The 18,594-nt window shown below is 35.6% G+C and overlaps 1 protein-coding gene across 1 annotated transcript in view; it reads left to right on the top strand.

The window, feature by feature from the left end:
- Spx (Spliceosomal protein on the X) overlaps positions 1-18,594 on the top strand; it is a 150,384-nt gene that overhangs the window by 58,738 nt on the left and 73,052 nt on the right. The window contains exon 4 of the mRNA XM_090407932.1: positions 5,434-5,562. Within this exon, the coding sequence (XP_090264058.1) occupies positions 5,434-5,562 (129 nt within the window). The remainder of the gene's footprint in view (positions 1-5,433; positions 5,563-18,594) is intronic.

Below are 18,594 nucleotides of genomic sequence, written 5' to 3'. Positions count from 1 at the left end.
CCTTATCCACTCCACTGAAGACCAACTACTTCCCCTAGACCTACCTGGTGTATACCAGGTCCCTTGCAGCTGTAAGCTGTCCTACTTTGGCCAAACAGGCAGATCAGCAAATATCAGAATTTCAGAACACAAGGACTACATCCGGTTTCATCAGTACAGCCACTCTGGGCTGACAGACCATGCTCTGGATATGCCAAACTTCAACAAATTTGGATGCATGAGACCGCCCCAAATTTGGGAGATGTACATCAGGAGAATTTCAGCCCAACGGCCAAGAATACCTAATATAGCCCGCTAGGGGGCATCCAGGACTTTAGGAAAAATAGTAGCTTCCTCGCTTCTTCCTCATTTGCTGCTTGTAGTGCCTGCGTGTACGTTTCTTTATCTTAAGTTCCCATGAAGATGGCAGCGTAACGTTGCCAAAATATTGGAAATATGTATTAAAGTTTAATTTAATTTATATTCTAGTATACGTTGTGAATTCCTTAAGTTATTTAGTAATCATGTATAACCAACATATAAGCCTTTCTACAAGAATTACTTTTACATAGAATCAGATGGAGAAAAACATCTTTATTACATAAAGTCATTACAGGTCTGAGAGCTTATTTTTAGAATCTGCATCAGCTATGAAACATTCTCTCAACTTCAGCTAGTATAGTTACATTAATTTACCAAAGATGTGGGAGACTATCATTTGAACACCTGATAGCCAAACTTCTCTGAATTAACTTTGAAATTATCTGACCCATAGAGGTATCACGTAAGGACATTAGGTGTCCAATTTAAATTGTTTCTACAATTACTTGGTTTAGTGCGGTGTGCCTATCATAGTTATTATTGTGCTCTGATGATGATGATGAGTATAAAACCAGTCAAATATTAATGAGTTTAATTAATGCATTTTTTCCCTCTTGGTGTCATAGTTATTATTGTGCTTTGATGATGATGAGCATAAAACCAGCAAAATATTAATGAGTTTAATAAATGCATTTTTTTCCTCTTGGTGTTGGTTATACTGTTAAACATTATTATGAAGAATATGCAAAGTTGACATGGTAGGAAGAAAACTGAATAAATTAAGATGGAATAAGACCATATAAAACCATATTCAATGCAGTTTTATTATGGTTCTGGACTGGAGATTACAAATATGAGAGTTCAAAAAAAAAATTACATTTGAGTAGGTGGCATCGTTGGCAGAACCATATTAAAAATGAGGATTTCAGGAAGTTACATGAAATTGTTTCAGAAATATGTGAGCAGAGTTAACCTAAGGTAGTATTGTCATTTAAACAGAATGGAGAAGTTTGGTTAGTAAAACAATTTTTTCCCCAGTTTAACAGGAAAAAGATCCAGGTGAGACCAAAATCTAGGAGGATTGATTCTGTAGAAATTGACTTAGAAGACTGAAATATAAAATCTGACAGTATTGGAGTCCTGACAGATAACATATTAATTTGGAGGAATATTGGAAAATTGTCAATAGAAAGCAGTGATGTTAATAATTAATGTCGTACTATCATAATGTCTGCCCCCCCACCTATATATATTATGTGTGTAGAGGCTTAAGTGCTGTGAGGACATCATGTTGGAGGCTTAATGGATTTTTTACAACACTCAAAAAGAATTAAAATAGACTTTAATACTTCCTATATTTCGTCCTAGTCACTAGGACATCTACGAGGATTACAAAAAAATTAATGTAACATATGCACAAATAACAAACAATACTAAGCCCAACCACGTGGGCGACACTAAAGTCCTATCTAGGTAGAGCGCCCTCTAAGGGCAGTAGTAGGTGGCCTGGAATGTAAGGTGGGAACTCTGGTGATGAGTGTTTCCCAAATCTTCGGAAGCTTAATGCAACCATATTTATTGAGATTTGGTTGGTTTTTGAGAGCTGCTGCTGCTTCTAAGAAAAGTCTCTCTTTCTTGAATTTGCTGTGGTGGAGCATGGTGGTTTTCTTCCATGACACTCTGTGGGTGGTGTCCAAAACATGGTCAGCCAAGCCTGAATGGCCATAGTTGTGTTCCTCTAGACGGATGGATGCTGATCTGCCTGTCTGTCCAAAGTACGCCAGCTTACAGGAACAGGGTACTTTGTAAACTCCAGGCAGAGAGAGAGGAGGGAGCTGATCTTTCGTAGAACGGATAAGGGTAACCAGTTTGCGGTGGGGCTTATATGCTGTGTGTAGATTGTATTGTTTTAGTATCTTGGCTATTTTTTCAGATGTGCCACGGATGTAGGGTATGGTGATGGCATTTTTAAAATCTTGTTGACGAGAAGGAAGGGGAATGGGGGAGGAGTTGATTATTTTTTTTTTTTTTTTTTTACTGTGATCGCTGTAGCCATTGGAGTGGAAAGTGCTGTGTATGTGGTTAAGCTCATTAGTGAGGGCGGTTCCACTGGAACAAAGATTGTGGGCTCTCTTGGTAAGAGTTTTAATAATGCCATATTGTTGAGAGGGGTGGTGGTGGGAGAGTTTATGAATGTATCTGCCTGTGTGTGTGGGTTTTCTGTATACGGTGAAGGTAAGTGTATCATTAAATAAATATCATAAGTATCATAAAATAAATAATCAACTCCTCCCCCATTCCCCTTCCTTCTCGTCAACAAGATTTTAAAAATGCCATCACCATACCCTACATCCGTGGCACATCTGAAAAAATAGTCAAGATACTAAAACAATACAATCTACACACAGCATATAAGCCCCACCGCAAACTGGCTACCCTTATCCGTTCTACGAAAGATCAGCTCCCTCCTCTCTCTCTGCCTGGAGTTTACAAAGTACCCTGTTCCTGTAAGCTGGCGTACTTTGGACAGACAGGCAGATCAGCATCCATCCGTCTAGAGGAACACAAGTCTTACATCTTCAAACACAACTATGGCCATTCAGGCTTGGCTGACCATGTTTTGGACACCACCCACGGAGTATCATGGAAGAAAACCACCATGCTCCACCACAGCAAATTCAAGAAAGAGAGACTTTTCTTAGAAGCAGCAGCAGCTCTCAAAAACCAACCAAATCTCAATAAATATGGTTGCATTAAGCTTCCGAAGATTTGGGAAACACTCATCACCAGAGTTCCCACCTTACATTCCAGGCCACCTACTACTGCCCTTAGAGGGCGCTCTACCTAGATAGGACTTTAGTGTCGCCCACGTGGTTGGGCTTAGTATTGTTTGTTATTTGTGCATATGTTACATTAATTTTTTTGTAATCCCCGTAGATGTCCTAGTGACTAGGACGAAATATAGGAAGTATTAAAGTCTATTTTAATTCTTTTTGAGTGTTGTAAAAAATCCATTAAGCCTCCAACATGATATATATATTATGAAGAGAAATAATAAAATTCATGAAACCAACAAGAAAGTAGTTAGTAGCACTTGCTGTGGAGCTAGACTCACTTTTAACACACACACACTGACTTATTTTTGCAAGATAATTTATTTTTTAAATAACCATATTAAAAAGCCTTTTCACTGTGTAAAAGTATTTAATTACACTGAACTAATTCATGTTGTAAGCTATATATATATAAGGTATATATATATATATCATCATCAAATTCCTGCCATGTACCTTCAAGGGGTGTATAGGATATGATAGTACTACATGAAAAATTTACATCATTACTAACTTCCTGTCTACAATTTTCCTCCAAATCAGCCTGTTAGTTGTCAAGACTTCAACATTATGAGATCTTATATTTCTATCGTCTAAGGCACTTTGTACAGTATCAATCCACCTATATCTTGGTCTTCCTCTGGGTTGTTTTCCTGTCAACCTGGCAGAGAACACTTGTTTTGCTAATTCTGTTTAAGTGACCATACCACCTGAGATTAGATCTGCTAATGCATTCCTGGATGCCAACAATGTTAAGTTCTTTCCTAATATCCTCATTTTTAATATGGTATTGCCATTGATGATGTCTGTTCACGCCTCTAATCTTTCTCAGGACTCTCATATCTGTGGTCTCTAGTCTTTGCTTAAGTGTTTTACTTCTGACCCAGCTTTCAGATCCATAAGTTAAAACTGGTTTGAACACTGTCTTGTATACAGCTAATTTAGTGTTCCGACTAATTTCTCTCTTATTCCATATGAATTTATTCAATTGACTTCCTATCATACCAGCGTTGTTGATTCTGTTGTCTATATATTCTATATATATATATATATTTATCGGTATAGACAAAGCCCTTTGGTCGGAAAGACCCAGGTTTGATTCCTGTCCATGACATGAGGAACTTCATCTGGTCTCTTTCAACTTAAGGTGAGTTAGCCAGTCTCATACAGAGGTGTACAGGATTCCATATGAATTTATTCAATTGACTTCCTATCATACCAGCGTTGTTGATTCTGTTGTCTATATATTCTATATATATATATATATTTGTCGGTATAGACAAAGCCCTTTGGTCGGAAAGACCCAGGTTTGATTCCTGTCCATGACATGAGGAACCTTCATTTGGTCTCTTTCAACTTAAGGTGAGTTAGCCAGTCTCATACAGAGGTGGAGGGATTTTCACCTGGAAACGGATTTTTTATCCCTCAAAACAGGCAAATGGGCCTCATTTAAAGACATATGACACTCTTGGAATAAGGATTAACCAGCCTACTCTATAGGATTTTTGGTTTCAAACGCCTACACAGTAGGTGTGGGTCTGTGTATAAGTGTAAATTAGCAACAACAACAAAAACAATATGTATGTGATATATTTATTTTTATTATATATGTGTTTTAATTATTATTATTATTTGTTTTTTATTTTTAACCATGACACTTTATTTTTCTTTTAAGTAATCATTTCTGCTTATTGTAATTTTTAAAACCTAGAAGAAACCTAATGTATTAATTTGCATCTTAATTTTTTTTTAAACAAAGTATTTAGTGAAAGTTCCTCTTGGAGTCTATTGAAAGTGCAAGTGATAAATCCATTCAACTGTACTCTGAATTTAAACAAAGAAATCAGAGAGCACGTGCATTAATAGTCATAAAATACCGACACTTGTTCTTTGGAAGTAATTCTGAAACATGGCCCAACTGAAATCCTGGAAGTGGAGACAAGGAGATGAAAGCTGACATATATTTTTTAGCCATTATCTAATAAACTAACAATTAAGATATCTAGATTGTTTGTTTATTCGGTTCTTCAGTAGTAAACAAGGCTGATTATTCATATCTCGCTGATATATAAAAATCTGTTTGCTTGGATTTTTTAAAATTTCCTTCCAGTTTTGTATTATCTTTCCAACTTTCCATTCTTCTTCTATTATACCCAGTAACAGATAATTAGCTGTATTTAAATATAAGATTATCCATGTAATTATCCTTGGAGTGAACTTAAAAATTATCTTGATTTATATTTCGATGAGTAATTATAATTTTATTCATATTGAATATTTCTGTGTATTTATTTATTAGGCTTCTGCTCATCAGAAAAACTTAGATGTAGGGGCTAATATATTTATTGGAAATCTTGATCCTGAAGTTGATGAGAAGTTGTTGTATGACACCTTTAGTGCTTTTGGTGTCATTTTGCAAACTCCTAAAGTAAGTAAACTGTATATTACTTTTAAAAAAATTGTATCATTTATTCATTGAAATTTCAGTATGTAGGTTGAATGTTTAAGATAGCATTATTGTTACACATTCTTGACAGTGTCCTGGATACTGTCAACTAGAATCATCCTTCAACTAGTACCCCACAGTAATGATGACTTGTTCAGAGTCCATCAGATCACTTTCCTTCTACATGTCAGTGAGCAACTTCAAATGAGCAATATATCACCCACCTCCAGTATCATGTCCAGCCTTCACCATGATACAAGTGCCATCTTGCAGGGTGGAGTAACTGATTGTGATATCTGGTGTGGTCACAATATTTTGACTGGACTGTATATATGATCTACAAAATGGATCCTTCCTAACCAAGATATACTTTTCAAGTTGTGCACTGAAAGAATTCATTACTGTAGCAGCATTCCCTCACTGCCCATGTGTGAAGTCAGGAAACCTTTTCTAACTAACCAATTCTCTTCACAGGTGTCGCAAATACCCCCCCCCACACACACACACTTCCTTAATTATCTCGTGCATTTTAGCTTGATTCCTCTGTCTGTCATTATATGCTTCATCTAATTATGAGCAACTTCATTGGCCTATATTTCTTTATTGACTCTTCTCGGCTCAGACCTGGAATGATTATTTGCATTCAGGTGAACCATAGCACAACTTACTACACTTACCTATGCTGTTCAGGTCCCTGATAGTCATAATCATTATCTCAGAATATCAGTCATATAATGTGTAAACTTTAACACTGTTCATCAACACTCCCTGCTCTTACCTTGTTCACCTCTCACAACTCTGCTGGTAACATATCAGCCTTATTCTGCCCATCTTCACATCATATGCAAAAATAGTACATCCTCTATTCATTATGTTATCCTTGTACAAAATAAGCAAGGAGTCTGAGGTAGTTCCATGTGGTATCCATCATTCATTTCCTCCTTTCTCTCCCTTAATCTGAAGAACAAGTATCATGTAGCATCCAATCAGATGCTGTTGCAAAATCCTTCTCAAGCATGTGCCTTTTTATAAAATAATAGCACATTAATAAAGGGTGATGTTCCTTTAACAAATACAACTTTACATCTGTGTTCAGACTAAGAACAAGGAATTAGTTATAGACCAACTTAAGCATTTTTTGTCTATTCTGTTTCTATTCTTGCAAAGTTTCTTCAACCCTTACAGTTCATAAGAACTTGCTCCTATGTAACTAAGTCATGAGGATTTCACATTTACAATTTTTTTTGGAAAGACCTGAGTTTAAATCCCATCTAGGATGCAAGGAATCTTTATATGGACTTATTAGCTGAAGATTAATTACATATGGAGTTGCAAAATGTTTCTTTCTGAAAACTTGTTTTTCGTCCTGCAAAATGGACAGACTAGCCAGAACACACAATTAACAGACATTAATAGACAAATACATTATTACATTTCACAGTCTGTTGTTTCAGCCATTATTCAAACCAAATAAAAAAAAAAAAAACTTTCATCCTTCTAAGTCTGACACCAGCAAACAGCTAGTAAAGGATATTCTGTTTTTTTCTACCCTCCAATTCCTGTATTAACCATGATTATATTCCATTATGTCCCCCTCTCCCACCTTATTAATAGCAAACAAAAAATCCATAGAACCCTAACAAAACAGTTGCTACTATACATTCACATTACAGCTGATGTTGAATTAGGAAATTTATGTGTAATTTTAAATTACCAAAAAATAAATAAATAAAAATAAATAAAATAAAATAAAGTTTTGGCAAGCCACTAGCAGTGTTATCTTAAACTCACTATTGCAAACATTTGAAGTTCTAAAATTCAGTATAGCAAACTTCACTTATCAGAATATAACAACAGAATAGTTGATATGAAATTGTTCTCAGACCAAATTTAACTGATATTTATAATTATCTGACTACTTAAAACCAAGCATCCATAATCATCATTAAATCATTATTCAGTTCATTAACACCCTTACCAGCCGAGTGGATAAATAGTGAGACCGAATTGTACTTCTTATCCATGTTATTCAATAGGTGTTATTACAGAATAGTATCCAGATTTAGCTGGATGTCTATAGACGTCCTGACCAGTTGGGGGTGGGGGGTTAAGTGGCATAATGTTCATTATTAAAATACAACAAGAGAAGATAAACATTAAAAAATTACATAGTAAATGTGATTCAATTTATTAACATGGTTTCATTCAGTTCTGCAATGCAAAATGCAATTCTGATTGTATGCTTGACAATTTAAATTACCCTTTAAAACAGTTTCCATGATATGTAACAGACATAATGAAATGTAACTAACTTTACTCTGTGCGGTTAACCTAGTGGCTGTGTGCTTCACAACCATATGCCTGGGGAAGGAGTGTCCTAGGTTCGATTCCCGTCGGTGACGTGAGGAGCTGAAGGATCTTCCTTGGCCATAGCCAAGTTAGCCAATCTTGGGTGTGGACAGTAGGGTTTTTCATCCTGCAAAGCAGACAAACCGGCCTTGAGAACTCAACACTACAGGGCATAGGGCTGACCACCTTATCCTGTGAACAGTTTGAGGTCCGATGATTAATAAGCCCTCGACACCAAGGGTTTACCTTGATATGCAAGGTAAAAGAGGGGAAAAGGAAGATGAGATGAGACTTTACTTGTAAATCTTATAATATCAACAATTTGTATAAAAAAGAAGTAATATATATACTTAATAATTTCAGCAGTACAGACAGTTCCCAACTTACATAAGAGTTAGTTTCTGAAAACTTTATCAGTTGAGTTTTGCATTAGTTAGATTTCACTTGATGATCTCTTAGCTTACGTTATCCACCACTGGACATATGCCATGGAAAGGTTTGGAGAAATGTGCACTGTTGCCCTTGACATTTCTGGGCTTTTGATCATGTTTGGCATCGAGGCCTGCTTTGCAAACTGTGTTCCTTCAGTCTACCTGCCACCCTCTAACTGGATAGCCAGCTTTCTCTTTGATTATTCACTGCATGTCTTGGTGGATGACACCCTACCTTTGAGCTTTGCCACCAATGCAGGCATACCTCAAGGCTCCATTCTATCACCTACCCTCTTTTTTCTTTTATATATAACCTACTTTCAGTCATTGCTAATCCTATTCACAGCTTTGCCAACTTTTGCACCCCCCCCCCCATTCATCCTACTCCTTTAACAAACCATGTAATTCTCAGACATCTCAAACATCAAGATCATGTGCAACTAGTGCTTTAAACACTGATCTCCATACCATCCTTGGGGTGACCAGATTATCCTTGGGGCAAGAATAATCTAGTCACCTTCATTTCCTCCAAAACACAGAGTCTCACAGAGGGAGTCTCAACTCACCTTTCCTTATCCTCAGTAATGCACAAATCACCAAACAGGATCAGATCTCTATCCTTGGACTGACATTCACCTCCAGCCTCTCCTAGTACAAACATATCAGTAGCTTCCTCAGTCTCATAAAAAACTAGGCATTATTTTCTTTTCCACTCAAGAATCAATTTTACATCCACTCAGCTACTAACCCTATATGAATCCCAAACTTGCCCACCTTAGAATACTGTTCACACATTTGGGGTGTTGCACCTAACACACCACTTAAATTTTTTTGATGTTGCCCAGAAGAGAGTAATTTGGCTCATAGATAACCTTCTCTCACAGGCTTACTTGAATCTCTATCTTACAGACACAGTGTTTCAGCTCATCTGTTTTATGGGTACTTCCATGGTCATTACTCCAGTGAATTGTCAACCATTATGTCTGTGCTTACTGTTGGATCTGTTAAAACAACAGTAGCACTCCCCCAGCATCCCTTTTCATTACACCTGCAAACACATTGAACTAATTTTTCCTCTTCCTCATAAAACGTTTCCCAACAACTGCAATTTCCAGCTCTTTAAGAACAATGTCAATAGATTTCTTCTGTTTCAGTCTTTATCTGTGCTTCACACATGGCAAACTTACTCACTCTAGATGAACACAAATATTTCACATTCATGGTGAGTGTTTATAATATAAAGTTAAAAAGCCAGAGAAATTATACATTAAACAAAAGAACTTCATGAATAGGTTAGCTTTGGTGGTAATGATTGTAGGGACAATTGTATTGTACTGAAATTTGGTAGGCTTAAACATACATTCCATTCATCCAAAGCAGACGTATTATAAGAGAACAGAATTGGCAATCTTAAGAGAAAGGATCTCAACCACTACATTGGAGCTTTCAAAAATTGATCAGATACATTCTCAATGTATACTGAACTAGCAGCATTGCTAGTGCAGAATTGTTTGATATTGTAGACAGAATTAAAGCCTTATCTGTTTTCAATAGAAAGAAAGAAATATAATTTAAACAAAAAAAAAATTCAGCTGGATTCAGCAAGAAAAACACGAAAGACATCTAGATTACTTGAAAGTCATAATTATCTGTCTTTTAACCTGCCAGGATGTATATATATGTCCAGCAAAACCTGGATATGATTCATGCTACCTGTTGAAAGAACATGGATAAGTGCTATTTGGCTATTGTGTCCATTAGAAATTGTGATAATCCTTCACTCTGAGGAGAACTTAACCAAATTACCTGGCATTTATAGCTATTCAATTGCCTATAGTAAGCATGCAGTTGCTTTCCATTTGCTCGGTAACTGGACTAAATGCCTACAAATTATATTAATTCTTTCTACTTCTTTTATCATATAATTATAGTTTTTAATGCCAGTACAAAATAAGAGATCCTTTCATGCTTTCTTCACTTGAATAATGTATCATCTTGTAAGACCAATGTCATCATCAATTTTTTTTCTAATTATCTTAGTCACCAATACATAAAATGACTAAGATAATTTTTTTTTTTTAAGAGCCTGCGTAGCTCAGTGGATGTGGCGTTTACACACCACGGCACTTGGCCACACAAAGGAAGACTTGGTTTCGAGTCTAGTCGGCGACTAGAGGAAATTTTTCTAAGCCTTTTTTTGACCGGTTCCCGAGTTAGTCGATCTCTGGCACGAGCAAGCGGGTTTTTCCTCCCGGAAACTCGGGTTTTTCGTCCTGCAAACTCAAGAAAATCGACCGTAGAACCCACATTATTTCAGACATTAAATATATTGTGTTAGGATTAGGGACCACGAGATGGTGGCACATTTGAGCCGTCTCTCTTCACTGCGAACCGCTTAATTAGTGATAGCCTTGGGCCATCTATCTCTGATTGGGTACCAGTGGGGATTAAACTGCCCACTCAGTCTCCAAAAAGTTAGATATGGCTAAATGGCCTCGCCTACTGTATACGGGAATAAAATGGCATTAGCTGATTTTTTTTTTTACCAATACATTTTATTCTCCCAGAACTTGAGTCAAGATAATTATTTTTGTCAAACAATTACTTTATAAATTAATGAAAATCCAAATCTTAAAAAGAAATGCAGCCCTGATCTGTTCCAAATTAAGTTTTCTGTATTTTTTATTCATAATCTTAGTTCACAGATTGTATGAAGGTTCGCTCTTTTATAATTTTGCTTTATAGAGAACTACATAAATCTTGAATCATATCATGTAATGTATAATCTTTGTAACATCTATAGCTCTTTGCACTTCACTGAATGCGTTTCTCTGAATTGCTCATTACAACTTGAATTTAAATGAATTTAAACTTGAAATAAATGGCTATGTACATATTTTTGCTAATTTAAATATTATGCAGCAATTTTGAAGTAGCAATACTTTTCCTATATCATTCAAAAAATGTATAAGGTGCATGCGTCAAAAGTGAAATTTCATTTCCAAATTTTTCATAATAGAATTAAAATTGTATTTCTCCTTTGATAGCTAAACTGTTCCCCAAAATTATCACACACACACACACTACTGCTAGATAACATAGCTGCACTTTCTTTTTGTTTAAATTCTTTATTTTTTCATAGTAATTGTACCAGATAACTTTTAATTTTCAGATACCAAAATTAAATTTTGATTATTATTAATTGGAAAATTTTGTATATTTTCTCATTTATATTATTTCCTGATTATTATAAATCAGGAAAGTATGTGATATTACGTAATTGGGGAAACTAATGTGTAACAAACAGTGTCATCCTACAAAAGCAATATCAGAATAAAATGTTGCAAATATCTGCTAACCAGTCAGAAAGTTGAAAAACAAAACATATTTCAGCATGTATTTGGGATTTTAAGTGTCTACTGCGACATGTGTCAAAAGTGCTTCTCTTTCTCAGTAATCTTTGTTAGCTTACAGACTGTTACTCGACCAGAAAGGAATATTAGCAAATATATCTAAGACACAATTTAATTCTGAGATGTCAGGTAGAAGCATCAGTAGAAGTAACATTCAGGATAAAAAATTCAGGTACCGATGATGATGAGAGAAATTTTTCTAGCTCTGAAGATAGTGATATTGCCTGTAATTTAGACATGTCTTTGTACAGAAGATGGGTGATCATCACTAAATGCACACCAGCTTTTCCACAGTTTCTCTCATAGGTAAGGCAGGAATTACTGCAGACTTTGACACTTCAACGTTTAGGGCTTCTTCTGTCTATTTCTAAACCATGATATTCTTTTCTCAGAACAGACTTACCTTTATGCTTGCCAACAATATCAGCAAGTTGAGTACAGTCTGCATTATCACTGTACACTTTGGAGCCCAATAGATAATCATCATGCTAGTTACATTTATAGCACTCTCGATTGTGCAAGATATCATGAAAAAGCTCACTCTTCAAATGTATTGGTCCACAAAATGGATTCGGAACACACAAATGTTTCTTGATGTTATTACTGAAAAATAATTCAGTCTCACCTTGAAGTATTTACAATTCAGAATAACGAGGAATATGATCAGGAAACACATTCTTACCCAGTCCTTAACAAAATTTATGATTTTCCGATGAAAATGCATCAGAAATTTAGATCACTATACATTCCTGAGAGAGAGAGAGACATGAGTATCGATGAAAGCCTTTTGCTATTCAAAGGCACACTGAAAGGATAAATTTCATCATCAGCATCAGATATCATCAAAGGATAAATTTATGCTTTGCTAAGTGCAAATCTTTCGGGATTTCAAACCTTATATGGGAAAGCAGACTGTACTTGAGCATGATAATTATTCGAATCTTCCCTTGTCGATGCATGCAATAATGGAGTTACTAGACCTTTACTAGGAAAGGTTACTGAGTTACGATGGATCACTGCTATATGTGTCCTAAACTTTCTGATTTGATTTTACGGCATTGTACAGATAGTTATTGTACCATAAATGCAAAAAAGGCGAGACTTGCCTTCAGATTTGGCATCTTGAAAACTGACAAAGGGGAAAATCCACGCTTATCAATGAGGGAAAGCCTTTGCATTATATTGGAAAGAGAAAAAAAAAAGGTTCTTTCTTTTAAAGTTACATTGTGATCAACATTCATATTTATGAAATTAGGGACACAATACATACGTGTTGAAATGATTATTTTATTTTATATATAAAAAAAATGTGTTTTTCTGTTGGCTTTCTTGCACAATCCATCTGTGGAATCCATGGAGAAGCAGGATTTTAAGAAAGACAAGTCCATTGTTCTATGTGCATACAACAACACTAGGGGTTTAGTCTACAGGTGCGATCAGTAGTTATCATTTTACTCTGCAGTGAGTAAACAAAAAAAGTGTAAATGTAAATTTGGGACATACAAGTATATTGGATTTTATTACTTGAAATAGTTTCCTCCTGTACAAGCAGAAATGTATGTCTACTATAATATATCTTGTGAAAGCACTGATGCTCCTTCTTGAGCAAGGGAAAACATAGACAATCCTTCTAGACTTCTGAGATTGAGAGCCACTGACTTTATTTCCTGAAACTTTTTGCCACCCCTTCCAAAAAAAATGTTGTGTCTTTAAAAAAAATCAGAACGGAGACAGTAATCTGGTGTCCTGAATGTAAAACTGCTTTATGCTTTTCCCTGTTGTTTTAGTGCCTTCCATACTGTTCAAGATATATAAATTTTGAACAGTATGAAAGCAAAAATATTCCCTTTCAGAGCCATCAAAACACTCCTTTTCCATATTATAAATATTGATACAGAAATGCCTGACTATACTGATTCCAATTCCTCTTGAAGAAGAAATTGTTTTAGTTGTTTTTATAACACAGAATAATATATAGTTCCTCTTGAAATGGCTAATAGTACTTTTTTTTTGTTTTTTGTGGGAATAAAATAAAAATAGGGAGGACCATCAGGACACATGCCTTCTAGGTGCACACACTTTATTCCTCTTTTTTTTTATGTCCACAAAAGTTAGAAAATCTATAATACATTAATGCTTTATGTAGCAAAATTAACATCAGAGATAAAACTAAATATGTTTTTTCAAGCCTCCAATGAACTGTATGATGGTCTTGCACTATGCTATCTACAGAACCAATTTCACTTACCACCTAAATATTTTCATAAACATTTGTACAGTATAAGGATTCTAAGCCATAGCTACTTAGTAAAAAAAATAGCAACTCTCTCTCTAGTTGGCCACCCAGGCTTAGTTGTCTCAATCAGAAAAATTATTGGGTCAACTAAGACTGTGATTTTGTTTGGATTGGAATTATGGCAGAAGCAACTTTGAGGCAAGTACATTGTGTGTCTGATGTTTTCCAGGGTTTTGCCTTTTGCCGAAAAGCATGACTTCCTGGTAGGAAAAAACCATTACCTCAGTATGAGACTGTCTAACTTATTTTCAGTTGAAAAGCCCTGATGAAGGTTCTCATAGCGCAACACAGGTTTTGAACCCAGGTTTTCTAACTGTAGAAAACAGTTGCACTCTCCTCACATCTGCATTAGAGGCATACACTATGGACTACATATCTGTGAAATGTATGTTTGCCAGCTGATTGTTATGCATGTGGAAGAACCCTAATTTCTACAAAAGGAATGAAATTGGGATAATTTTTCTATCATTTTAGAAACAGCACACACATATATATATATATATCAAATCTCATGATCACAGTTCTTACAGAGCAAAGTTTTCTGGATGAGATGTGAAATCCTTAGTTTTCCTCAACTAGCAAATGCAAGAGCAACACTTGGAAGAGCTCCCACTGTTTGTCCTAGCACACACTGTTTCAAGTTTTACATTACTTGAAAGGAAAAGCAAGAAATTCGGCTACTTTCAGAATATAGAACATCATCATCATCATCAAATTCCTGCCATGTACCCTCAAGTGTACAGGATATGACAGTACTACATGAAAAAATTACATCATTACTAACTTCCTATCTACAATTTTCCTCCAAATCAGTCTGTTACTTGTCAAGACTCCAACATTATCAGATCTTATATTTCTATCGTCTAAGGCACTTTGTACCGTATCAATCCACCTATATCTTGGTCTTCCTCTGGGTCGTTTTCCTGCCAACGTGGCAGAGAACACTTGTTTTGCTAATCTTTCCTCTCCCATTCTATTTAAGTGACCATACCATCTGAGATTAGCTCTGCTAACGCATTCCTGGATGCTGACAATGTCAAGTTCTTTCCTAATATCCTCATTTTTAATATGATATTGCCATTGATGCCATCTGTTCACGCCTCTAATCTTTCTCAGGACTCTCATATCTGCGGTCTCTAGTCTTTGGTCAAGTGTTTTACTTCTGACCCAGCTCTCAGATCCATAAGTTAAAATTGGTTTGAACACAGTTTTGTATACAGCTAATTTAGTGTTCCGACTAATTTCTTTCTTATTCCATATGAATTTATTCAATTGACTTCCCACGATACCAGCTTTGCTGATTCTGTTGTCTATTTCTATATTTAGTTTACCATCTTCAGTAAAAATTGTGCCTAAGTAGCTAAAATGTTTTACTTGTTCCACAGGTTCTCCATTCACAACACAGTTGACATTTTCAATGATTCTGCCTATTTTCATTGTCTTTGTCTTTTTATTGCTGACCTTCATACCATATCTATTACAACAGCTATTCAATTTAGTCAGAGAATCTTGCAGACTTGTAGCGGATTTATTTAGAAGTATAACATCATCCGCATAAAGCAAAGAGCTGACATTAACATCTCCAATTTTGATATCAGGTTTAATACCACATTCCTTCATAATGTGATCCATATAGATAATGAATAACAGAGGGGATAATGTACATCCTTGTCTCACACCAGATTTAACATTAAACCATCTTCCTGTACTTCCTTCAATTCTAACTGCTGACTCACAACTCAAATAAAGACTAAGTATTGCTTGATATAATGCCCCATTGACACCATATAACTGCAGCGTATTGAATAGCTTCTCTCTTGGCACCTTGTCATATGCCTTTTCCAAATCGACAAAACTTAAATACAGATCTTTGTTATATTCCCATGCTTTCTCAACTATTTGTTTTAAAGTGAAGATCTGATCCTGACAGCCTCTATTTGGCCTGAATCCAGCTTGTTCTTCACCAAGCTTTTCTTCCACAATTCTTCTCAACCGTTTCTCAAGTATACTTGCATAGATCTTGCCAGGAACACTCAGTAGGGAAATACCTCTGTAATTCTCACATTCAGTTTTATTTCCCTTTTTATATGTGGGTACTATGAGAGCTCTACCCCAATCATTGGGAATTCGTCCCTCTCTCCAGGCTTTCTGAACTATGCAGTGCAGCCACTGTAAGACTCTTATACCACCATACTTCAGCATTTCTGGTCGAATATCATCTACTCCTGCTGCCTTTCCACATTTCCACTTTCCACATTATTGGCTTAAACCACAATATAAAATTATGGTACAACATTACTGAATTTCATGCCTGCTGGGGCATCGCCCAGTTAAAGTCCCCGTTGTTTTTGCCAGAGAGCCAGGGCAAAAGCAAAACGCCAGCTACTGGAACAAATCCTTAAATACATCCCAACTCAATATCACCAGAGTTCAAGATTCGTACTATCAACATAAGAAGCCTGAATGGCAAAGAAATGGAACTAGCAGAAGAATTGGATAAGTACCAGATCGACATAATACGGGTGACTGAAACAAAAGGACAAATACTGGTGAAATCATTCTAAGCAATAAATACAAAATATTGTATTCAGGCAATAACAATCAGGGAAAAGAAGGAGTAACTATAGTATTCAACACTAAATACGAGCTAATCTTTCTGAATGGCAGGCAATATCAGGCCTTCCCTGGGACATAGAGTGATGTGAGTAAATATCAGAATGGGAAACTGGACAATGAGACTTATTTATGCCTATGTCCCAGGGAAGTCTCTACTAAGGAAGAAGAGGAGGAATTTTTTTTGAGGCTTTAGAGAAAGCAACTGACACAATGAAAAAGGAAAAGTTGGTCCATGTTGGAGATCTAAATAGTAGATTAGTAAATAATTGTCAGACATACAGAAATATTTTGGGAAAATTTGGAGAAAAGAGCAAATTATAATAATGGCAAATATTTGGTGGATTAACTTCTTTTTTTTTTTTTTTTTTAATGTTTCTTCCCACAAAAGGTTATTTGCAAGCCTATTTTGTACTGTGCTACCTAGAGTACAAAATGTACAAAATAGGTTGCTAGGGATTTGTTTTTCTATTTTTATCAATTTTATATATATATATTTTTTTTTGTATTTTTGACTTTTTTTTTTTACATAGCCCAGAAACCCTGCTCTAGAGACTAAACATGGAAGTTTTTCAAGCCACTTCAGGTCTCCAATAAGCAGGACAGTGGTCTCACACCAGGCAATGATATTCATCTCCCGCCTAAAGGTGATCACAAACATCCATGTCAATGGCAGGTTCACAAACCATTTGGCCAACCAGGCCAGCGAATAATAATAAATTTAGTTTAATCCTTTATCCAAGTGTGAGCAAACAAAGTTTGCACCTGAAAGTATCTTCAGGACTGGGGTAAGGTGGTACAACACCGGGCAACTCGTTGCAAAGGTGGAGCAAGCTAACAGCAATCCTATCTCGGTATCTCCCATAATGCAAAAAACACATCTCCTTGTGGATATGTATAATGTTATGCATTAAGGGAAGGGCCACTACCCAGACTAGTTTCGACCTTTATTGAGGTCTCTTCAGTGGGAGCCAGGCTCACGGTGTTGTACCACCTTACCTCAGTCCTGAAGGTACTTTCAGGTGCAAACTTTGTTTGCTTACACTTGGATAAAGGATTAAACTAAATTTGTTATAGTCTAACCAAGTGAAAAATAAACCTTGAAAAAATTCCAAATATTACACTTTTACTGCTGCTGGAAATAAGTTATGTCTTAGAAATACTAGATAATAATATTTTCAGCTGGAGAAAAAGGCTAAAAACTTAGATTACTCTTGCTATAATTTAGAAAGAACACCTCTCCAGAAGTCTCACTGAAGAGCCTCAAGCTGTAGTGCAGAATACATAAGCAATGTCTTGTTTTGTTTTCAGTTGTATCCTAAGCAAAAATACATATTTCTTTTTTAGGCTGAGACAGTATTAATGCAAAAATAATTTATAATGATCATAGTTTTATTTTTATTTTTGATACAATTATATAGGTGAACCTAACCTTCACGTCCTAATCTTTCTTACTCTGAATTTAAAGCATTGAAATCACTTAAGAATAACAATAATTTAATTATTTCGAAAGCTGACAAGGGGAAGGCTGTAGTTATTCAAGATAGGAAGGAATATGAGAGAAAAATGTCTCTATTACTCTGCGATTTTTCAACTTATAGGCCTCTTACATCGGATCCTACCGGGAGTCAATTGAAGAAACTTAATTCTCTTATAGATAATGTATCTACGTGGGATGAAGATCAAAAGAAAAAACTTAAAACCTTCTTCAGTCGTCCACCTAGATTATATGGTCTTCCGAAAGTTCATAAACCAGGCATTCCTTTGAGGCCAGTTGTAGATTGCATAGGTTGTCCCACTTACAAAATTTCAAAATTTTTATCAAATCTTCTCACTTCTTCAACTAGAAGAACTGATACTTATATAAAAAATACTTTGATTTCAAAAATAAAATTTCAGATCTTCATTTGGA

Source organism: Typopeltis vanoorti, chromosome 18, assembly GCF_054136105.1.
Source record: "Typopeltis vanoorti isolate ZY-2024b chromosome 18, IOZ_Tvanoo_1.0, whole genome shotgun sequence".
Taxonomy (NCBI): Eukaryota; Metazoa; Arthropoda; class Arachnida; order Uropygi; family Thelyphonidae; genus Typopeltis; species Typopeltis vanoorti.
The sequence above is the reverse complement of the archived record's forward strand: the minus strand, read 5'-3'. Positions and strand labels throughout refer to the sequence as shown.